The sequence below is a fragment of the Megalopta genalis genome, chromosome 2, assembly GCF_051020955.1.
Source record: "Megalopta genalis isolate 19385.01 chromosome 2, iyMegGena1_principal, whole genome shotgun sequence".
NCBI classification, from domain to species: domain Eukaryota; kingdom Metazoa; phylum Arthropoda; class Insecta; order Hymenoptera; family Halictidae; genus Megalopta; species Megalopta genalis.
This window is the reverse complement of record NC_135014.1, coordinates 22,260,508-22,284,166: the sequence shown is the minus strand read 5'-3', so window position 1 is coordinate 22,284,166 and position 23,659 is coordinate 22,260,508. Positions and strand designations below refer to the sequence as shown.

Here is a 23,659-nt window from a genome sequence, read left to right as displayed (position 1 = left end):
TTTTGTCACAAATTGCTTAAAATTCGCAATCTAGGAACAAAACTCATAGCACACCCAATTCTGTTTTTACACGGTTTTGATTTAACGCAGTCCAGAACAGGGGTGGCCAAAGCGTCGACCGCGGTCGACTGGTCGACCGTAACTATTCCTATAGTCGCCCGCCTGTCTGATATTATCTATGTTTATTTTAAACTTAAACTTATTTTTGGCTTTAAATTACTACTTTTCTTGTGATCACTTAAAACATACGATGTTGATAGACCACCGCCAATAATTAAAAAAAAAACAAGTCGCCCGTAGTGTGATCAAAAGTTTGTCCACCCCTGGCCTAGAAGAATAAATTCAATTCCCCTTTTACACGATTTCATTCGATTTAGCACGGTTAAAACAGTTATTTGATTTCAATTCAATTTCATTATTTCCATTAACCTTATTTTAGTTTAGCTATTTTTTATGCAGGTTTTAAGGATATAAAACCGATCCCCTACTTTTCTACGTATGTAGACAATGTCTTTTTTATAATGTGTTTTACTATATAATTTTTCTGAAACGTATCCACCGTGCAAAAACAGAATTTGGTGCACATGAATTTTGTTTCCGGACTGTGAATTTTGGGCAACGGTGTATAACAGTATTTCCTAGACGATTTTATGGTGTTTCATTTAGTGTACGTCTCTCACAAATTGCCTAAAATCCACAGTATAAAAACGAAACTTGTGCATCTAATATTATTTCTAGACAACCCTTATGGTTTTGCATTTAATCTACTTTTGTCACAAATTGTCTAAAATCTACAGTATAGAATCGAAGCTTATGCATCTAATGTTATTTCAAGACGATTTTATTGACTTGCATTTAATCTGCTTTTATCAAAAATTTTCTAAAATCTACAATATAGAATCGAATATCGTGTTATAATGTTATTTCAAGACGATTATATTGACTTGTATTTAATCTAAATTTATTATAAATTGTCTAAACTCTATAGTATAGAATCCAAACTTGTGCATCTAATATTATCCCTCGACGATTTTATCGTCTTGCATTCAATCTGCTTCTATCAAAAATTTTCTAAAATCCACAGTATAGAATCGAAACTTATGCATCTAATATTATTTCAAGACGTTTTTATCGACTTGCATTTAATCTACATTATTACAAAACTTGTGCATCTAATATTATTTCTAAATTTTCTTGTCTCACATTTAATCTGCTTTTATCAAAAACTTTCTAACATCCACAGTATAGAATCGAAACTCGTGGATCCAATATTATCCCTAGACGATTTTATCGTTTTACATTTAATCTGCATTTGTCAAAAACTTTCTAAAATCGACAACATAGAATCGAAACTCGCGGATCCATCGTTATTCCCAGACGATTTTATCGTTTCGCGTTTAGCGCGCGTCCCCGACACCCGCAGTCTAAAAACGAATGTCCGCAACATGAAAAACCAACGGCCGCAAAACAGCACGTAGTGCCTGTGGCAGACTTTCATCATGTACTCACCGTCAACGGTAGTGAGTTCCGGCGGGTCGGTCTCCCCAAGCGCCAGGTGATCATTGATAACGAGCCATGAGACCAGGAGAGTGCAGATGAGCCTGGCGGCGGGATTGGTCTTCCTCGTTCGTTGGATGTGGGACGCCGTCAGGTGTGTCCGGTCTAGGACGGCCAACATCTTCGTGGGTCGGCCGAAACACGCGTCACTTTCTCGCACACCTCGATCTTGCCTCTCTCTCTTTCCGTGAACCTCGGTCTCGCGGCAGCACCCGTTAATGCGTGCACGTATTCACGGTGGTAACGCACCGTCTAGCACCTGCACGCAGGTCAAGCCTGCCGTAGTTACTTCCGGTATCACATATCCGAGGGATCAGGCCGCGTGATCGATAGCACGCGCATATTCCCGCTTCTAACGAACTGGCACACCGTTCGAGCAGAGGTTCGACACAGAAGTCGCAACGCCGGGTTCCCGTCTATTCGACCGCGTCCTCTTCGACCCCTGGGGTTCAGATTCGGTGGGGGTGGGCGAACGGAAGTAGGTTCATGGGAGACGATCGACCTGTCCTGCGGCAACCCCCCTCCTCCGCCAACGCCGGGCTATTCTCTCCTTCTCCTTTCACGGTGCTGTTCGTTAGGGGATGGATCCCTCTGCTTCTGGCCTCGGCTTCGAACCGCAGAGAGGTTTGATCTTCGAGCGGGTTCGCGATCGACGCCGAGAACAGGTCAGAATCGATAACCGTGGCGCAATGCACGCATAGCTGTGTCACCTCGGACACTGCTCTGGCCACGAGGAGCCGCCTCTGCGTTCATCGACGTGGACCGGGGATATCACCACCGTCGCACCAACCGTCCGCGATGATGATGATGATGCTGTGTACACGCCGGCCGAACCAACTTCACGATGTGGAGCCAGCAAACAACGACCGAATCGCTCGGGGGTGGCCGCGGCGCCAGGGCGCCGACGTCCTGCGCAATGCACGCGAGACCCAGCACGCGTTGCAACCCCCAACCTTCTCTCCTACCCGTCGTCGTCGAAGTCGTCGTCGCCGTAGTCGTTCACGACCCTCGCGATCAACGTCGCAGAGCTTCTGAGTCATTCCTCGCGATACGCCAGTCGACGCTCCGCGCACCCCGATGTAAATATGCATGATTAGAACGCGGGGAACAACGTCGCACGGTGGTACCCCTTAACACGACGCGGTTCGAGAGGTATATTGCAGCGAGAAGCTGCCGTTGTACATACAGTCTGTCCTACAAGCATTCGTACCCACGTGGTTGTTTATAAAATTAGTATTATTATTATCTCTATTATTATTAGCATTATTATTATTTATATTATTGTTATTATTATTATTATTATTATTAATTATTTAGTATTAATATCATTATTTCTGCTATTATTATTAGTATTATTATTTTTATTTTTATTATTATTATGTTTGATATTTGTAGAAAATTAAAAGGTTAAATGGATAAAGGAAATCAAGCGATGCGTTTAAGATTTTGCAATACATTGTTTACTGCAGATGGACACATGTATAAAGTTCACTTATAACAAATTTCAAGAGAATTGATCAATGAATAAAGAAAATATTTAAATTTTGATCCTCGTGCTACGAAGAAATATCATTTCACGAAAGTATTCGAACCACACTTCTCAACGAAAACAGCGTTCTTCTGTTTCCATTGTCGTTTCACATTGAATATAACTTTATTATTTCATACTAACGTTTCAGTATTTTGTCGAACCATAGTTTGATACCACTGACGGCACTGTTTCTTAAATAAACAAAGAGGTATATATATTTATATATAAATATCGGTCACGATATCTTATTCTCGTAAAATTGGCCGAGCTCTAAAGTAACCATATAGTCGAAACAATGGTTTACGACCCCAAGATATCGTAGCCGAGGCTATACTTTTATGGACAACAGTTTCTCTTGGTTTAGTGGCGTCTAGGTTATGGCAGATAATTTTTGACAAAACCTAAGCAATGAACGAAGACCTAATTTGATACGATTTACGATTTATGTGCATTCGATACCACTGAGGAAACTCTCTTTAATTAATTGAAAGAGTAATTCAGGATCGCGTTAGGTAGATGATCGAAGAACTCATATAGCGTGTCAATTAGACGAAGAGATTTACCTAGGTCAAATAGGGTTGAAGTTATGGTGGAAAGTATATTACGAAACCCAGGCAATTAAATAAAATGAAGGTGTAATTAACCGAAATTAACCTTGGTTGATCCAATTCACGTTCTGTGTACGCTCAATTGGTACCATTAATTTTATTCAGCATGAGAAAGGGTAAATATGGATCACACAATAGTTAGATGATCGAAGAAAGAAAACTACGAACAATAAAATAAAACGCAGATTAATCCAATTTACGATTTATTTATTATATTCAATACAATATATTTATTTATTATTATTTATTATTCTTTAGCTAAGCGACGGTGTAATGGAAGAAATTTAATAGCGAGTCGACTGGAAAATTTGTGATGAACCCCAGGAAATTAACCCTTTGCGGTCGGAGACATTTCAACTCGAAATCCAAAATAGTTTTCATTATTTCTGCTATTTATATATTTCTATTTCTGCTATTTCTGCTATTTCTGCTGAATTTCCATTTTATATAACTAATTATAAGTACATTTTATGAATATGACTCATGCAACAGTTACACTTTCAACAGTTTCTCTTTTTCTTTTAGATGTTAACAAATTTGATAATGTTAAAATTATTTTCGAACCTTAATACCGCCCCTCGAGCGCAGAGGGTTAATTCAAACGAAGATGTAATTAATCGAATTTGTGATCCCGGTTGATTCAATTTACGTTTTATCCATGGTCAGTTGGTGCCATTAATTTTATTTGGTATGGGAAAGGGTAATTGCGGTTAGCGGCGGGTAGATGGTCGAAGAACTTTTATAGCGTGTGGTGGTGGTTGGTAGCCGAATTTGGAGCAAGGACTGGATTGATCCAATTTACAATGTATAGTCGATCGCAACCGGTAATGACACTTTTCTTTGTTGGGATACATAGTCGTTCTACAGCCTACGCTCTCCACTATAATTAGGTATTATTAGACTGCGGGTTTTATGCGTCCAGCAATGAAACTGTACCATTCGGAGCATCAAAGTTATGAATTGGGTTTCTGAATATCGACGTATTACTTCGAACTTGTTAACAATTAATTTAATGAAATGATTAAGGTAAGAACGAACTTGCTATTCGATTTCTATGTCTTGCAACTGACGCGGACAATTTTTATTTTGCATAAAAACCTGGTAGTCCAACAATAACTGCAGACGTAAACAAGTACTTAAAGACGTAGCACGATGCAAATGCCAGGTTTTCTTGATCAGAGTCCAGCAATGTCCCCTAAAAGCAGTGCTGAAATCTAGAAATGGAGAAATGTGTATCATACTTAATCATCAAACCCTGTGCAATAAATTTTGAAATGCTTGTACGGCATGCAGATATCGTTCCTGAATACCCAAACGAGTGCTCGAAAACGCAGCGTAATCCAAATGCCAGGTTTATTTCAGCATTATCCAGCAATGTCCTCTAAAATCGGTGCTATGATCAGAGAAATCCGTAAAAGCGTTCTCCATGTTTCGAATGAACTCGTCACAAGAGATTCGAATTCCCTAAGCAATTATGCAGCGTTAATGCACGAATGAGAATGGCCGAAGCACCGTGAGAACACGCGTTTCCGCAACAGACACTGAATTATGGCACCAGCGAAGCTCGTTTGACGTAATTGTCCGCCGTCCTACCCCGCTGTAAGCGTAAAACGTGACCGGCGAGCAAATATCGGCCAGCCGAACGGACCTTTTGCTATAGACACGATAGCAGCGACCTCTGACTCGATACCGGCCATCATGATATACAATCGTAAGCTGCTGATAATCATCCGATGACGCTTGTATCATGAGCATTGACATTATCGACTTGCTGGAGCCACTGTACTGCGCGAGATTCATCGAATTAGAGATAGATTGAGCGTGTTACGCAAGAAAAGACGTAGGATTAGTGATCATCGATTGTCAGTGAAGGCAGAATATCGCAATGTCATAACAGTATCCTAGCTAAAATGGTACCAGTGCCATTCTTCCATTCTCAGCAATTTTAAAGTCGCATTCATTCGTAGTGCTGCAACTTTCAGGAAAATTATTATTGTTGCTTCACAAAATTTGAGGACACTCTTTGAACGTTCGTTAACGTTCGTTAGGTAGGCAAAGTGTCGAATTATGATACTTAATGCTTTTGTTTTAAAAAATTCCCGAACATTGCTTTATAGTCAGAGCGTTAAGTTAGAGATAATTCTCTGATTCAGGATCATCTTTCTGACTTTTTTGTTTAGGAACTGGAAGGCTCTTCTGTATTGACATTTTTCACATGTGTTTGCTACTATTTGACGTGTACGATGTAATTTTCTCGAGCCGAAATACTAAAAATTGTACAGGTACTGCAATTTCTTAAACAGGATTAATTTCTAAAAGAGAGTGTCTCATACTTCTGATGCATCCTAGCTGCAAATTCTGAAAGTAAATGTTTGAAGCAAGTACAATAAATTCTCCCTAATTGACGCTTAGATCGTCCATTTCCGTGTACAATCTGAGCGTCAATTAGGGAGAATTTACTGTACTTGCTTCAAACATTTACTTCCAGAATTTTACTTCAACATGTGCACTTGAAACGAAACTTAATCATTAAAATTAACTCGAATTCCTAAGTATACGTTGACCTTGGCAGTAATCACGATAACTCGGTTCTAAAAATGACTGAGACTCGACAGCTTTCGGCTTGGGACACGGGAGGCCCCCTTATCTCGCGGCTCGACAAAATGGTGGTGGCCAGAGGGAGTTTAATGTATCGGAAGAGAACTCGTTCTGTCTCGGCTGGTGTTTAAGGTGCGCGATTACTGGTCCCATACTGGGACACGCGGACTGATACGGTAAAGGCGAGTCGCAACATGTTCCCAAAGGAGGTTCCGACATTTCCTCGCCGGATGCCGTTAATGGAACCCAGCACGCTTCTACGCGGGCAAACGGATCGCGGAACAGAGTTACGTAAGTCCGAGTTCTGTCATAGCAGAACTGGGACATTCTCATAAGGGCAGCTTCGGAATTTTTGGAATCCCTCGCCGGCCCTTCTAAGGGGCAAACGAGCTTCTAAGAGCTTTCTGATTCAGAGGCAGCAGAGCAGTCTCCCTGAAAGCTATGACACCGTTCCTCAGCCGGTAAATAATTTCCGGTGTTCGTCGTTCTCTTGAAAAACTGCTGCTTTAATACTGGACCTGCTGCATTCAACATGGACGCTTTGGTATTTTTAATTGAAAATTGCCAAGGTTGCTATGGCGCCATTCGTGGAATATCTTCGAACGTGCGAGAAGAGAGGAGAATCTAAACGTGGAAGAGAAAGAGAAGAAAGAGAAGAAAGAGAAGAACGTGGAGAATCTTCTAGCGTCGTATGAATCTTCTCACACATGGTGAAATTAAAATGATAATTATTTCAAATTCATGGAAATCCTTAAAAAGTGAAATCAATTTTTATTCGGCTCATGTTCGTTGCAACCGGGCTGGATAATTTTTATTTTACACGAACACCTGCGATCTTATTATGACCACGGTTAATACTTCTTAATTGACGCTCAGCTTAGAAACGAAAATGGGCAATTGCTGCAAGGCTCGAATAATCGTATCCCCTCTTCCCAAATTGTCCATTTTTCTGTACAAGCTGTGAGCGTCGATTAGGAAGAATTTACTGTACATTGCGGATTTTATGAATTTGTGATAAAAATGAATAGATCAAATTAGCAACATTGAGAACATTTAAAGAACTTAATGTCCGCTGTTGTGTTATATTCAGCTCATTAAAAAATAAGATTTAAAGAATTTAACGTTGCCAATTTGATCTACTCATTTTTATCACAAATACATAAAGCCCGCAATATATAGTAAATTCTCCCTAATTGACGCTATACTATTAAATATAATCGGAATGCCACAATACCGACAATGCTAAATTATAATAGCTAATTCCAGAGTTCCGTGGCTCAGTGTTATCGAACTTGCGCAAGTTCGTTCTTAGGGGACTCCGGCGCCGCGGTAACTAGGATACGCGTGGTAACCCGTTCATAAAATGTTAACAGAAACTTTGCCCAGAAGCTACAGCGGAAATGTATTCACAGACAACAAAAGGGAGCTTCGAAGGCTGGAACAGGCGGCTTCGGAGGTTGAAATAGGAATTCTTTCAGCTTTGAGGCCCCTCCGGTCGAAGAATGGCACTCGAGAGCTCACAATTGAACTGTCTCTAATATTCATATCTCAAAACGATATTATAAACATTCTTAGTATTTCAATCTGTTTAAATTATGCGAACGTTATGGCTGTATTTGTAAGAGGTACAGCATATTTCGTGCTTATTTAATTTCAATATGAATAAAGGGAGGCCTGGGATCGTAGAAAAGTATGAAATCGTGAATCTTCATACGAAATGAAAATTTTTAGCGTTAATTAGATTGGGGGTTGTATTATGCAGTCGCACATAGTTATGTATAGATCAATATAGTTATGTTTAGTTATATGTAGTTTTAAATAATTCTATATAATACTAGATACTTCTGTATAATTCTACATAATTCAGCATAATTCATAGTCATATATATAGTATGAATTATCTTATGGAATATATTCATATATAGTTCAATATAGTTCTATATAATTCTATACATATAATTCTGTAAAACTGTATAGTTTAATACAGTTCTGTATAATGCTATACTGTTTTATATTGTATACATTATGTATAATTTAATATAGTTTTATGTAATATATGTATATATGTATATTGACCTATATCGAATGATATAGAATTATGTAAAACTACATTAAATTATACAGAATTATATACAATATAAAACGGTATAGAATTATATACAGAACTGTATTAAACTATACAGAATTGTTTATTTAGAACATATAAAGAATTATTATATTTATTATATAACATACAACTATACAACTGTTATATATATATATATATATATATATATATATATATATATATATATAACATAGTTGTATATACATATACTTATGTATTAGTTGTACATGATCACATAGTGTCACAAATATAATAATACATTACATAGTTATATGTAATTATACATATATGGTCATGTATATCTATCTAGATATATTAGATCAGATAAAGTGCCAGGAAAAAAGTTAAATTATTCTAAAAATTGCCGAAGTAAATCGAATCGGGCCAACGTACAATTCGGCACATAAAATATGAACGAATCGTTCCGTTTTCTCCGCAACACGCGCAAACGAGCAGTATTCGTGCGGTAATTAATTAAAGCGGTATCTACCCCATTGCGCTGTCCAAGTTTCAGCTTTCCACGGGAATCGATCTCGGTCTACTTTTTCCTCATTAATATACCAACACAGAAAGTTTACAGGTCCACCACCGTGGATCGAATATTACGCGGTTGTGGAATTAAAAGTCGCCCGAAGCGAAACGTATTGCGATCGTTGGCGAACAAGTCGCGTGATATATGCGTGAACGATCAATCGAGTGTTACGCAACTGCGTCTGACAGATCGGAAACCTTCTCCCGACTATGCGAACTATGCCGACCGTAGAAAGTCACTACAACGAGAATATGAATTTTGTTGTTCATTACGTCAGATACGGGCACCTGCGAAACTACGGCGGGAGATAGATCGTGGATCATGACCGTTCAACCTTTTCAGCCAGCTGGGTCGCCATGGAACGTGGCGGTATGGTGAACTTTTGACGAATTGTTGAAGCCACGGTGTTTTGCCGAATATAAAGTTTTATTAGAAATTCTATTTATAAGTTTATATTATAACGAATTTTTTTTTTTTTTTTTATTTGTAAATTTGTATTGTTATAAATTTTATTTACGAATCTAAATCATAACGAAATCTTAATAGAGATTTAAATGAAGATTTTTAATTGTACGTTTCCTTTTCGTTGATATCAATTTACTTCATTGTTTTGTATATTTTGTTGTAATGTTGTGTAATTAGGGGAACAGTACGAGCATGAAATTGATGAAATTTTTTTGATCTTGTTTCTGTAATATATATTGATAGAAGTGGGTATGTTTACCGGAGATGGTGGTGCAATATATTTTGAATTGTTATTTTAGGAAAAGTCGAAGTAAAAGTATTCAATATTAAAGTTTCTTTATATTTAATATTATTCGACTGTATAAAAATGTACATTAGATGTTAATCTCTATGGTTCCGTATGGTTTCCAAAAGGCATACCTTCTTATCGAACATCTGCGAATCACGTTGCTCCGGGCCTTAAAAAATCTAGACTGAAAAATGCCATTTTCAATGTCAAAAACTGACCGATCATTTTGCAATAATACATCGCATTGAACATGAATTGTTAGCAACAATACGTACATAGTTTCTTAACGTTTTGGTGTGGCTACCAGTTTGGACCAGTAGGTAGCATACTCCTTCAATATGGTACCTCTGCAACGAGAATAATAATTTTATTAATTCAAACAGAAACATTAACAATTCTTTTCGAAATTATTATCTGCAAGCAAATTGTCAAGCTACTTCCAAAAACAATGTAACGAACCTCCAAAATTTTCATTCGTAACTCCGTTCAAAAATTTGCCAAAAATTCGCAGAAGATATCCATTTGTGAAAAAGGACAGCTTCGCAAATAAACCGTTTCCCGCGTTTTGTTTCGACTGCCAGAAAATACTGAATGCCGCAAAAGAAAACGTTTTTAATATTCTCTCGACTAGTGCAACATTTTCCCAGACGAGTGTGCCGGTTGAAAAAAAAAAAGAATGGCACTTCTTCATCTCGGATCTCTGCGGTGATTTTCGGAGGATTTAGGCAAAACACGTGACACAGATACGAGATGAACGAAAATGGCGGAGTGGGCGGTGGAAGAGGGACAGAAATTTAGCGGACACTGATTCTCATTCCTCTTTTTCCGGCGGCCGTGGAAAAAGTTGCTCTTCGGACGTGATTCAAACGCGGCCGGAGCAATTCAGCCGGTTCCTTTCAGACTATCACGTGAACTTTCTGACCTATAATGTCCGCAGGACATTCGCTGGCTTATTAGCAACCGTACCGCGAGCGGTTTCATTCGCGAGCGATCGTGCGGCAGGACCAATTATGTCCGCCGACCAGCATCGCACAATTAATCTTACCGCGTCGTCCCCCCCTGCGGGTGGTAATCCTTCCATCAACCGAGCGATCGCACCTGTCGCCACGTGTGCCATACAGAAGTACATCTTTCACTGCACTTAAATCATGTGCACCATTCTTTAGCATTTCTTACCATTTCTTACCATTTTTGCTGTTTTTGGGGAAACGATCAGATTTTGAGGCATTTTTTCTTATAGAAATGCAGAAGGTAAGAATGTAACTCGTCTTTATTTCTACTTGTCTCTTGTATTGTTATAGGAATTATTATCTTATAGAATCATTCTTATAAGAATTATTATCTCATAGAATTATTTTTATAAGAATTATTATTATATAGAATTATAATATATATATTCATACATGAATACAAAAGACGAGAATATAAGAGTAGAAAATAAAAGAATACAAGAAGAGAAAAGAGAAGAACAAAAAAGTAGAAAAAACAAAAATATAAGAATAGTAAAGAAATAGATTATCTTATAGAATTATTCTAATAAAAATTATTATCTCATAGAATTATTCATACATGAATACAAAAGACAAGAATATAAGAGTAGAAAATAAAAGAATACAAGAAGAGAAAAGACAAGAACAAAAAAGTAGAAAAAACAAAAATATAAAAATAATAAAGAAATAGATTATCTTATAGAATTATTCTAATAAAAATTATTATCTCATAGAATTATTCATACATGAATACAAAAGACAAGAATATAAGAGTAGAAAATAAAAGAATACAAGAAGAGAAAAGACAAGAACAAAAAAGTAGAAAAAACAAAAATATAAAAATAATAAAGAAATAGATTATCTTATAGAATTATTCTAATAAAAATTATTATCTCATAGAATTATTTTTATAAGAATTATTATTATATAGAATTATTCATACATGAATACAAAAGACAAGAATATAAGAGTAGAAAATAAAAGAATATAAGAAGAGAAAAGAGAAGAACAAAAAAGTAGAAAAAACAAAAATATAAGAATAGTAAAGAAATAGATTATCTTATAGAATTATTCTAATAAAAATTATTATCTCATAGAATTATTTTTATAAGAATTATTATTATATAGAATTATTCATACATGAATACAAAAGACAAGAATATAAGAGTAGAAAATAAAAGAATACAAGAAGAGAAAAGAGAAGAACAAAAAAGTAGAGAAAAAGAAGAATATAAAAATAATAAAGAAGTAGGGGAATATCTTTTACAATATATTATGAAATAAATAGATCCGATTTTGTGTCTCTTATAGCAGTCAACGCATTAAAAAAAAAATCCAGCAGTACCTAAACAGATCCCAATAAAAAAAGGACATATAACGCACAATTTAGGAAAAGATTCATGCAAAAGAAAAATTCTTCAAAACGGAAATACAACAACATAATGAACTAAGTGTGTCTCCTACTTGCGATATTAATCGAGAAACTGAAGAAAATTGAGAGAAACTAAAGAAAACTTAAGGGACGCAAAAAGAGCGCGTGTGTTTTTTTCTGAAATCTTAACAAAGTCCTGGCTGGTCTAATCGGCAGAAGAATGAAGAGATTGTTACTTACGTGAAGTAGACTCTTCCGTGCGAGTTCGGCGGCGCGTTCCAAACGAGCGTTGCATGCTGCTTTGCATGTGGATCGGCGTGTGTCACGGCGCTGCACTCAGGATGGGTGTTCGTGTTTTCTGTTTGTGCCCACGAACCGATCCATTTGTCTGTCTCAGGGTCACGCGCCTGCAGGAAAAATCCTTTGAACGTCGAGCCGCCGATGGTTACTGGAACAAGCAAAGAAATCGCGTTCTTCGATCATCGATCTTGTTGTCATTCTTCGTAAAATCTAGTTATCCGGCAGGATAATGACTGCGGATTTTTTTGTGCCAATTACAGAATTCCTATATCCTAAACAATTACTACTGGACTGCAGATTTGATGCATTTATAACAGAAATGAATAGATCAAATCAAAAATAGCAAAAATATTTAACAATGAAACTATCATAGCAGTGCAAAGTTTCTTTAACGAATTTTTAAAGAAACTTGAAAACATTATTATGTGTTGTTGTTCATGTGTGTATATGAACAATTTGAAAATATTATTTTATTATAGTATACGTGTCTAAAGAACACATTAAAATTATTAACAAGAGAAATAAATATCTGAATAATTCCTGCGTCTTGTGACTAATGTAAACAATTATCATTTTGCATAAAAATCCGTAGTCTAGTATTAGACAAGCATAAACAATTAAATAAATTTATTTGGGATTTTTGAGATTGAAACATGATTTTTGGGATTTTTTCCTAGAAAAATTAAAGGATCTTTTTCTAAACGAGTACCCCATTTCAAAGCTCATATATGGTACAATCTACAATAATTTCTTTGCTGTGGAATCTTTAAAAATGGCGGAGCAACAAACTACGTCTCATAAAATGATTTTATTTCTTAGATTGTTATTATTTATTTATTTTATCATAATCCTATTCACTTAGTATGACTTAGTATGACCGGTTTACTAAAGACATAATTCTCTTTGTACCTCGATAGATTTTATTAATATGCTACTCTAATTGCCTAGCTCAACCATAACAGTTTTTATCTTTTTAAAATTCTTCTTCTGTCTTTTAAAAGTCTTCTTTTTAGAATTCGGCAGAAAAAGATCGTGCCAAAATCGAAATTATGCAAGAAATGATTTGTGTCCTGCGATCGATATTCAGAATTTGTATTCTGACCAAGCGATCCGCCATCCTTGTGCATACTCCCTCATCAACAAGGCTGAATTCTAACTTTCGCTTTCACGGTCCCCCGAGGCGATCCTTTTTTAAACTAATTTCCAGAAAGTTTCGAGCAACATGCAACTTCCAGCGTAGTTGCTGTTGCCTTTTTATGCAAATGGCGACAGAATGGCTAGTAGGTTCTCGTGTAATTAAGTTCGAGCCCCGGAGCAATCGGGTAACTTAAAGAAACCTCGTTCTTGCGAAAGTTTCTTGAAAAAATAACGCCTTCAAGGTTGTCCTACCGCGATTATGTCACGAACAACATGAACCAGCACGTAGGCGAGGATTAAATTCGTTTCAGGGCTGCTTTTGCCAAAATCAACTCTGTGCTTAATTTCCATTTGAATTTGTCCAGCACACAATAGAATATTTGTTCTGAAAAGCTGGCCAAAATTCTTTTATCTTGCGAGAACAAAAGCACTTGGGAACGAAATAATGCCATTATTTACTAAAATTTCAAAAAAATATACAGATTAAAAAATATGCAAATAAATTCACAATTGTTTATAAATATTACATGTTTGTTTATATTGTTTTACTATAATACAGATTATCATTTGTGATTATGGATTTAAATGAGCTGACGTCTTTTGCATCTCTATTTATCTCATTCTTCTATAAAAATGTAACTAAAAATGCTTAGAAATTCTTGGCACGAATTGATAATAGATAATAATAGATCTAACTAGATAACAAGTTAAAGAGCAATCAAGATAACTTCTAATAAAAATGATAGCAGTGTGTACATCGAGATTTCTTCGTGACGTATAAAAATCATGAATAAGTGAAATCAGTAATTCAGAAATCAGTTGCGAGAAATAGCATGCGCAAAATCCCATTATTTTCAACAGAGCATAACGTTTCACCAGTGAATCGAATAAACCAAAAGATACTGCACTATTGTTTCTTCTATAGTCAATGATCTCAAAAAACAATTTTATATTTCGCAATGGATTATTTAAATCACCTTTTAGCCAATTTTCGAAGCGAAATACACCACTGCGCAGCGAGCGATTAACCATTCTCGTTAAATCGATTTTATTGCGTGATTAACGATTGTCACCGAATGAATTTTACTGTTTGCTCGAGGTAATTGTCACTAAATAAATCTTGTTGCCCGACGGAAGAATGTAGTTAAATACATTTTATTGCCTGATCGACGATTGTAATCGGATAAATCGAATCAGCTAAGAGTATCGATTGTTGCCGAATAAATTTAATTCGAAAATTCTGCACTTTCGCGATACGTCAAAGGGATTTAATCAACTGTAAAAAAAGATCCCAGTCGAGATGTTAATTAAATCCCTTTGACGTTTCGCGAAAGTGCAGAATTCTCGAATGAAATTTATTCGGCAATAATCGGTGCTCTTAGCTGATTCGATTTATCCGATTACAATCGTCGATCAGACAATAAAATGTATTTAACTACATACCGTCGGGCAACAAGATTTATTGATAATAAATATAAAATTAAAAAAAGTCCCATTCGAAGTTAATTAAATCCATTGGGACGCGTTAATTAAGTCTTTAAGAACGCGATTAACGTTAGAAATCAATCGTTAAAATTTTGGGTATCCCGATTTTCGGTTTCCAGAGAATTCCGGCGACGACGCGCGGATAGTTCGTTAATCTCTTTATCTTTCGTTTTAATGAGATTTAACAGGCGTGCTTGTTTAATTAATACCCTCGTGCTTATCTTGCCGAATATTGACGTTCGAGCCGTGCCCCATAGCGTTTCGTACTTTCGCCTTTTCATTATAATTTCCGATCGATACGCAGCATTAGACTCGGTACACAAAAGCGACGTCCTAAAAAGAGCACGGAGAGAGCGTCGAGGCCAAAAAGAAGACAATCGCGGCTCGGCCCGCGCTTCCTTTTCGGGACGCGAAATTTTCAATTTACGATCATAATATATACCCTTAGTTTACCAAAGCACACGATCCCTAAAGCCGACACATCGATGATAATTTACCGGCGCGCGAAACAAATATCCACGGCGAAACATCGTCCCGACGCTGTACAAAATTACACGCGATGCTATTTTTATCATGCTATAGTATTTTTATTGTGCTATATATACCGCGTCCCCTAGAATATTTTCTAATTTATGGCACCACAGCTCCCCGTGTATTCGTAACCGTCCTTCCATCCAACGACCAATTACATTTCGCGCTCAAAAGTTTTATGGAGTTATAAAACATTTTCTACGCTAACGCAGCCAATTGTGTATCGCGAAATATGGAAAGAAGAACAACCGAGCGGTTCCTGCATTTCGTGTGCACAGGAAATGTGCACATTGACTTCTGAACTTTGGACGACGGGTTGCGTGGCCAGCTATTCTGCGTACTGGAACGCATGCTGCATTGTTATATATATGTATATATACGCATATACATATATAGAGAGAGTTCTTAGTTCGCATTCGACATTTTAGTTGGTATCCCAGCAATGTTAAATTTATACGCGTTGTACACATTTTTCATGAGAAAGGATGGTACGTTTTGCTCTTCTTGTCAACGATGTAGTAAAAATTAGAACGTTCACGAGAGAAGGACTTTCTGGCTGATACGATGAGCACAATGTTGCATAGAATGCTTTGTTCCCAGGAAAATGGTAGCGAAAAGTCGTGGAGCAGTCGTGGTACTGAATATAGACCGTCTGATCATGGGATACTTTATCTACTTGCCCGTGATCTATGAATATTCGAGCTTACGTTACGCATCATTTTTTTGTGATAGAATGAAAAAGTAAGTAATTCGTAAGAGTAAATAAAATGAAATTTTTTAAAGCGGAGCTATCCATAACATTTCTAAATACACAATAAATTAAGGGGAGGTCAAAATAACTAATAAAAATTACAACAGCGTATATGATTCATTTTCATTATTATAATTCATTTTTTTTATAATTCAAATGATTCATTTACGAGAGAACGGAACTAATTCTTCGTAATTTTAAATATTAAAGCAATCGTACGCTCTCGTGCAAAACACATGTCTGTCCATGATTTACTGTTTCTACTTATGCGTCTCCATCTGTCTCTTATTTCACAACGTAACTTTCTTCGTCGCAAAATTACGAGAAATCGATACGATGTAAAATCATTTACAAAGTTAAGTAAAATTGAACAAGTCTAAAACAAAATTATCAAATACAAATAAATAAAAATATATATATAAATAAATAAATAAATAAAAAATATAAATAAATATATAAATAATATAAATATAAATAAAGAAATAAATAAATTATCAAAATAATTTTTAATAAAAATGATAACATTCTATTTATTAAAATTAGATACGACTTCGATCATTCCCAGCATTAAACACGATTTAATAACTCCTCTAGCAGCGAGTCAAAAAATAATTATGCACTATTTTAAATATTTGATAAAATCTCTCCACTCTCGTCTATGTCTGTCCATAACTGTCTGTTTCCACTTGCGCCAGCTCGAATTTATCAAACTGGTTTCTCAGCAAACTGAAATCTCGTATTTAAGAAATTCGGTTATTTATTTCCGCGCTTGCTATTTCTGGCAGGATCGACTGTTTTTCTGGCTGTATCATGAATACTGGGACATCCTGTGCAATAGCTGATCGGTGTTGGATCACCGGTGGCCAGCGAGACGTATGTACACGGAAACGAAATTCTTTCCGCCGAGAAATCTCGCGCTCGCTATTATTCCGTCGATTGAACATGCAGAACCGAGCCCGCGGACCGCAGAATGCCCGATTGTTAACGTTTCGGGAACCGGGGTACCATATTCCACGGTATCCACGCTGATTGAATCGATTGTTCCACGCCGACCTCGGGATGCGTTCTCTTCTTTTTCGCCGCGATCATCCTGACGCCGCTATACCGGCAATTTTCTGTACGGAGGACACAAAACGGGCTCAACTGACACGGAACACCTAATCACCTTTCCCATTCCATTGTCCCGGAGTGACTACAAGGCATTATGGATTTCATAGACTCTTCCTTTCTCACGTTAAATAAATGTCGCAAGAACACTGCCATATTGGGAATCAGTTATACGCAAGGCTGACATTCTCATTCTTATAAATGCATTTATTTCTAACAAGTCGATGTTATTTATCGTCTCAGTCGGTATCATTTGTTACCTAAATTTTATTTTATTTATCATTGAAATCTTATTCTATTTGCCATCTGTATCTTACTTTTTTGATTATCGAAATTTTATTTTATTTATTATGTAAATATTATTTTATTTGTTATCTAAATCTTATTTTATTTGCCATCTAAATCTTACTTTATTTGTCATTTAAATTTATCTATCACCAAAATTTTACTTTATTTGTCATATAAATTTATCTATCATCTAAATTTTACTTTATTTGTCATTTAAATTTATCTATCATCTAAATTTTACTTTATTTGTCATTTAAATTTATCTATCATCTAAATTTTACTTTATTTGTCATTTAAATTTATTCATCATCTAAGTTTTACTTTATTTGTCATTTAAATTTATCTATCATCTAAATTTTACTTTATTTGTCATTTAAATTTATCCATCATCTAAGTTTTACTTTATTTGTCATCTAACTCTTGCTTTATTTACCGTTTAAACCTTACTTGATCTTTTATCGAAATATGAATGATACACCGAATTGTTTGTGTTGCAGATATGCTTTTGAATTAGACAGCAGACGAACAAATTGGAAATATAGTACTTTCTTGGAAAACGTGAAGAATTCAAACGTCTAAAATGTTTCCTGGCTCGAACTATCGTGAATTTGAGGATTGAAGTCTCCTCTTTAAAACAACCCCATTAAATTTTGCCGTACAATATTTCACCGCTGATTTCATCTAAAGTAGCAAAAGATGACATTATTTTATAACTAGTTGTAAAAATGACGTGTGATGCATTCAAATGAACGAAATTATTGATTATCATTTAACAAATGCTGGATGTTGGATAGATATTTAATTAATTTTTGACAAGAGCCACTGAAACACTAACGTACCTAAAAATTGTAAATGATCCCAAACATACTCAGTCATATAGTATATTTATAGTATATTTATAAGTTATATATTATATATTTTTGTCAGAGAGAGAAACGTACGCTATTCGAGTGTTAAAATTGGAATGTGTGTATGTTATTGTTGAAATTTGTCAATGGTATACTAAAATTAAATGTGCAAGAAATATGATTTAAATTGTAAATCAAACATACCACTTATCTGAGAGTTGGGACTGTACTGCGACGCCGAAGCGGTGAACTCGTAAGGGTTGCTGTCTAAGGGCTGCGACCTAGCTTGGCCGTGATTAGGTTCGTTAGGACGCGACGGTTTCACACAGGTGTCCACCGGTGCTCCATCGGGAAAACTGTTCGCGAAAAATGCCAAGGAAGCCAAAATTAGGCTGTAGATCGCTAAGCTTCTCATAGACAAACACATTCTTCGTTTCTCGAGTACTTCGCCGCAAGATTTCCTCTAAAATGGACGAAATTAATTAGGCAAACGATCACTCAGATACACTCGAAACTAGCGCACGGAAAAATTATTCAATTTGTAGTTAGAAATAATTAAATTTCAAATTATTCAATTTGTAATTAGAAATTCCTTAAAATTATTTAGACAAGTTGGACAATAATCGGGAAAATTCATTTTCGCGTGAACACTAATGCAAAATTGTCAATCTGATATCTGATTCGCAGAATGTTAGTTAAATTATAATTCAGTTTAATTTGTTTGAAGAAAACTGGTTATTTGTTCGCGACAATTAACCAAAAGTTTTGTTAGTTGTGGAATGTGGACGATTAATAAAATCGTTTGAGATTGCATGCACGATGCAAACGTGTTTGCTCTACGAGAATTTAGCACCCGTCGTTTCTTGAGCACTTACTGTGGTAAGACTAATTTCAATAAAAAGAACACGCAGCGGTCACGTAGGACGTAGTACAGTTTGAAAGAAACTGAAAGGATCTCCAGAAAACTAGTTAAACGTGGCGGGATCCCACCATGGAATCATAAAAGGCTAGTTCAATTCACTTTTGCTAATTGTCACTTTCACTCCAATCCCTTCGATGTTAGAGCAACGATTGCGTGTCGCGCTCTGATCCTTGCCATGTAACTTAGCTTGTCAACACGACGGTATTATCAAATAATGCTGATCATGGCATTAGAAAAAAAAACATAACAAATATTTAGAATTTAATCGTTTAATCTCATCGTTACAAATGCATACAACTTGTTATTTAATTATTATCTTCGAATTGCAATGATTAAACCGCGGATTTCAAACAGTAATTCCAAAAAGAATGTATCTGCGAAAAACAGCTGTTAAATAACAATTGATTTCTCAATAGATTTGGTTAATTAAAAATGATGCAAGAATAGACATTCTTCTGAAGTTTCTACTGTTTTATATTTCAGTTATATCTCTTTGAAATCAGCGCACAAAATCTACAGTTACTAAATATAGAAACTTCAGAAGAACGATAGCCTCATCTTTTTTAATTATGTAAGCTATTATGAAATGAGTTTTTTCAGTGAACTGCGCTTTCTTGCAGACCCTTATGATGATTAAATAAAAATCGCTGGCTCTAACAAGTACTGGTTCATTAAAAATTAGATATGCTCGTGTTGCGTGTGATTCGTGTTCGAATGAAATGGATTCATGGAACAGAGGAATGTACACGAATCACGCATTACAGGGTGGTAAATGCACGTCTGTTGCGAAAGCATGGTGTGCTCCCGCAGCCAATGTTACTTTTCACGGTGTTATTGATTCTCCACGAGCTTTCAGGGCGACGCAATATAAAACAGAAAAGTGTTCACTGTGGCATGAAGAGCTGGAATGTATTTTCCAGTGAGCCGTTTATTCGCCAATTACAAGTTGTCGATAAAATTGTACTTATAATGGGGTTTCCGAGTGACCAACGTAATTATCGATCTTATCTGATAACATTCGAATAGAACAATAAAATGCGCTGGCCTATTGTAAATGCATTTTCTCACTAGCTTTTTCTTGCACAAAACAAAAAAGCATCTATCGTTTAATAAATATGTACAATGGACTTATATAAAGTATATATACACCTGTAACTGTGTAATGAACACAATGATCTTCCGTTCTAAATATACAAAAATATGAAAAGGTTTATTCGTTACACACTCAAACAGACATAAGTTACAACATCGAGTAGTAAAGATATATTAGGACCTCTTTCTTTGTGCTAATTATTTGTCTCGCTCGCGAAATTTCGGTTTCCCATTAGCACAATAAATTATACCGGCCGCAGTGCCTCGGAATTCTAATCTACGTAGACGTTTTTTATCGCGCGATTAAATTAATTATTCAAACGAGTAGAGACAGTCATCCATCGCTGATACTTGCATACAAAACACTAGAGAAATATATCATCGTCCGTACAATGAGAGATCTATAAATATGTTAAAACTCTACGAGTTAAGAAGGCATGTTTCAATTCGATTTCGCTGATGGGGAAGAGTACGCTTCGTTCTCGATCACTTCGATCGCGCAGGTACGGGGGAACCAACCCTTCTGTCGAGGGTGCTTCTCGTTGTGATCATCCTCTTTCTTTTCTCCAAACAGCCAATATCTGCAACAGGATATTTTCGTATTCTCGGTATGTACTCTTCGATATGCTTCAATAAAGTATTCAGTTTGAATCAATTTTAATCAATGTCTAGTTTCTCTATCTTCCCCTAATTTTCGCAACAGGTACATTTAATTATAAGATAATCATAAAAAAAAATAAAAAATATTATAATATCTAGAATAGTTAAATAATATTAAACATACTTCCTCCATCGTGTTACAACTACAATGTCTCCGATACTGAGCTTAATTCGTGGTTCGTCGGTGCAAGGTGGATGGCAAAATACTCCCCAACCATGTCCCAATGGCAGTCGCGATCCAGAGACTTCTTCAATAATTCTATAAGATTTAGCTCTCTTGCGTTTGTCTTTCTTTTGAGCTAATTGCTCTTGCTGAAATATAAAAACGATTCCGATTGAAATTTCGATCAATTTGTATTATAAATAATTCTACTTGGAACTGGATGAAAAGATAAAGTACTGTTAGGGTATACTGGTCGCAGCCTTCGACCACAGGCCAGTAAATTCCATTTCCAACAGGTGTGCAGTCCCATGTGAGAACTTGTCGGACATTGAATCGCCATCCTTTCGAATACGGATAAATAAATGTCTCTCTGGTTACGAATCTGCGATAGTGGGCCTTCTCGGTGATCCAAGCTTCGATTTCCGTTCGATTTTTAACGATAGCCAGTAGCTGCAATGATTTGGTAAACGGTTATGGATGTATTGAATATAAATAAATAAATATTGCACTAAAATTCGTACCTGGAAATAAAGTAATGTTCCAACAGCGACCACAACTCCAATTGACAAACCAATGCTGACAATTACTATTATTAAAACGAATACTGAAGGTGGTGGAAATGATAGTGGTTTTAAGGATAATACAGTCATTACCCAAGAAATTAGAGTGAATGTGGAAACGCAGCAACCACTAACTGCGCTTGCCAAAAAGGCTGTAAAGTGCCCATGATTAAAGTGTCCTACACAATTGTTTATCCATGGACAATGATGATCCATTTTCATCACACACCGACCACCTGAAAATCAGAAATTAGTTAAACAGGCTCTATTGCATTCGTAAAAACTATATTTATAATCTACAGGATCTCACATTTTCTGCAGTGATGAGATCTTGGTGCTTTGTAGCCTTCACAGACAGTACAGTACTGTAAGAACTGAATATCTGTGGATCTTTCCTACAAAGATACATTAAATTAATTTAGTTTGAATACGACATCGACTAACACTATCATTATTGCACATATATATAATACCGGCATCCATTTTAAAGGAAGATACCCTGGCCCTTCGTAAATGGAACTAATGAAATGGAAGAGTGTAGATCCGCTCAGACAAAAGAACAGTATGAAATTAATTGTTCCAAACACACTGTCTTGTGGTGGCCAGCATTGTCTACTGCAATGTATTGTCATCAAAGTAATTATTTTTATAATACCTGAAAAACATCATGAAGAACTATTATCAATAATAATTTACACATTAATATATATTGAATAAATTTATGAAAATTTAAATTTCGCGCGCTTATTTTATAATAGACATAAAACAAAATGGAAGCAATCGTTTACAAAGCTTATTTATGCGATATGTTCCTATTTTATTTCTTCTAAGCATAAGAATGAGACTCACCCGAAGTGTTAACACTTTATTCGAAATCTTAGCACTTTAATAAGCCCATATGAATAAAAACAATCATCCGTTCTAAATGCTATAATAAATCTAAGATGATATTTCGAATTCACGTACCGAGAGCAGTGAGCGGCCCCCAATGGCATATTTTCTTTAACGGATTAACACCCATGCCGTCACCGTAAAACTATCATAAATTATTTCTTAATTTCTTGAGATCAGGTACCCAGTATGATTGTTTCGAGCGGACAATTCTTTCGATTCTTTATTTAATCTGTATTTAGAAATGTGTTTGTCTCGTCGACACATTCCGTTACAATTCATATGACTCAATGTTGGCACCAATGTCGATTGTACCTCGACATTAATGATTTCCTTATTCCAGCTCAATGGAAACGATTGTATTTGCATAGTAATTACATATTCAAGAATATGTACATGAATACAATTGACCACATCCCTTTTTAATACAATCGAACCATTCGAAAGTGTTCAACCTCAGACAGTGAATAGAATAGACGGATAGACTATATCTTTCATGGAGTCCAGAAAATCAATGGTTTCAACGACCTCTACCTACTACAGAGGACTTTTATGACAAGAAGATTAAACAGAAAAAGGACATACTATAATAAAAAACCACTTATTAATTATCTGTAAAATGGTTGAAGAAAATAAATTAATAATATAGATAGGAATAACTGAACATGTTATAAATGATTCTTGTCGTATCGGCTGTGAGATGCAATGCAAATATTGGCAAAAATCATTTGCTGTGTAAGATCTTTATTTAGCGCCATTCCTCGTAGCGGTAAAACGCTCAAACTAGTAAACAACTGTTATTACCAAACACCTAAAATCATGAAAATAGGAAACGTTGATTATTTCATCGATCATGAGGCTAATAATTAATTTTAT

General features: G+C 35.9%; 3 protein-coding genes and 1 long non-coding RNA gene across 10 annotated transcripts in view; all 4 read right to left on the bottom strand.

The window, feature by feature from the left end:
- The window catches only part of jus (EB domain-containing julius seizure protein), a 60,021-nt gene extending 57,480 nt beyond the window's left edge, over nucleotides 1-2,541 (bottom strand). For 3 of the 6 annotated variants that reach the window (XM_033470625.2, XM_033470624.2, XM_033470626.2), the window contains exon 1: nucleotides 1,510-2,541. In XM_033470625.2, the coding sequence (XP_033326516.1) occupies nucleotides 1,510-1,678 (169 nt within the window). In that variant the 5' untranslated portion in view covers nucleotides 1,679-2,541. The remainder of the gene's footprint in view (nucleotides 1-1,509) is intronic. The other 3 variants (XM_033470630.2, XM_076518744.1, XM_033470628.2) reach the window with 3 other exon arrangements.
- Nucleotides 2,542-3,886: 1,345 nt separating this feature from the next.
- Nucleotides 3,887-5,390, bottom strand: LOC143263843 (uncharacterized). Its single transcript, XR_013037168.1, has 2 exons — nucleotides 5,007-5,390; nucleotides 3,887-4,910 (listed from the first exon to the last, which is right to left on the bottom strand). It is a non-coding gene; the product is annotated as an uncharacterized LOC143263843 (long non-coding RNA).
- A 4,327-nt stretch (nucleotides 5,391-9,717) lies between these two features.
- LOC117220583 (putative defense protein 3) lies at nucleotides 9,718-19,539 on the bottom strand. The gene is made up of 5 exons (XM_033470685.2): nucleotides 19,371-19,539; nucleotides 18,700-18,958; nucleotides 12,289-12,496; nucleotides 9,963-10,034; nucleotides 9,718-9,871 (listed from the first exon to the last, which is right to left on the bottom strand). The coding sequence occupies exons 2-4, from the start codon at nucleotides 18,920-18,922 to the stop codon at nucleotides 9,971-9,973; spliced, it is 495 nt and encodes a 164-aa protein (XP_033326576.1). The 5' UTR covers nucleotides 18,923-18,958; nucleotides 19,371-19,539; the 3' UTR covers nucleotides 9,718-9,871; nucleotides 9,963-9,970.
- A 761-nt stretch (nucleotides 19,540-20,300) lies between these two features.
- LOC117220520 (palmitoyltransferase ZDHHC6) lies at nucleotides 20,301-23,261 on the bottom strand. Of its 2 annotated transcripts, none has more exons than XM_033470537.2 (7): nucleotides 22,859-23,261; nucleotides 22,366-22,547; nucleotides 22,203-22,287; nucleotides 21,854-22,128; nucleotides 21,570-21,782; nucleotides 21,294-21,481; nucleotides 20,301-21,090 (listed from the first exon to the last, which is right to left on the bottom strand). In XM_033470537.2, the coding sequence occupies exons 1-7, from the start codon at nucleotides 22,911-22,913 to the stop codon at nucleotides 20,952-20,954; spliced, it is 1,137 nt and encodes a 378-aa protein (XP_033326428.1). In that variant the 5' UTR covers nucleotides 22,914-23,261; the 3' UTR covers nucleotides 20,301-20,951. The 2 variants fall into 2 exon arrangements, with proteins under 2 accessions (XP_033326428.1, XP_033326429.1); XM_033470538.2 differs by having other exon boundaries at nucleotides 22,742-22,877.
- Between the last annotated feature and the right edge of the window lie 398 nt (nucleotides 23,262-23,659).

Coding starts and splice junctions, on each gene's coding strand:
- LOC117220583 (XM_033470685.2), bottom strand. CDS start 18,922: ATGTGTTTGTCTATGAGAAGCTTAGCGATCTACAGCCTAATTTTGGCT. Junction 12,497..18,699: donor TCCCAACTCTCAGATAAGTG/GTATGTTTGATT, acceptor TGCTTGTTCCAG/TAACCATCGGCGGCTCGACG. Junction 10,035..12,288: donor CACGGAAGAGTCTACTTCAC/GTAAGTAACAAT, acceptor TTCTCGTTGCAG/AGGTACCATATTGAAGGAGT.
- LOC117220520 (XM_033470537.2), bottom strand. CDS start 22,913: ATGGGTGTTAATCCGTTAAAGAAAATATGCCATTGGGGGCCGCTCACT. Junction 22,288..22,365: donor TTCCTTTAAAATGGATGCCG/GTATTATATATA, acceptor GTATCTTTGTAG/GAAAGATCCACAGATATTCA. Junction 21,783..21,853: donor GAACATTACTTTATTTCCAG/GTACGAATTTTA, acceptor AAATCATTGCAG/CTACTGGCTATCGTTAAAAA.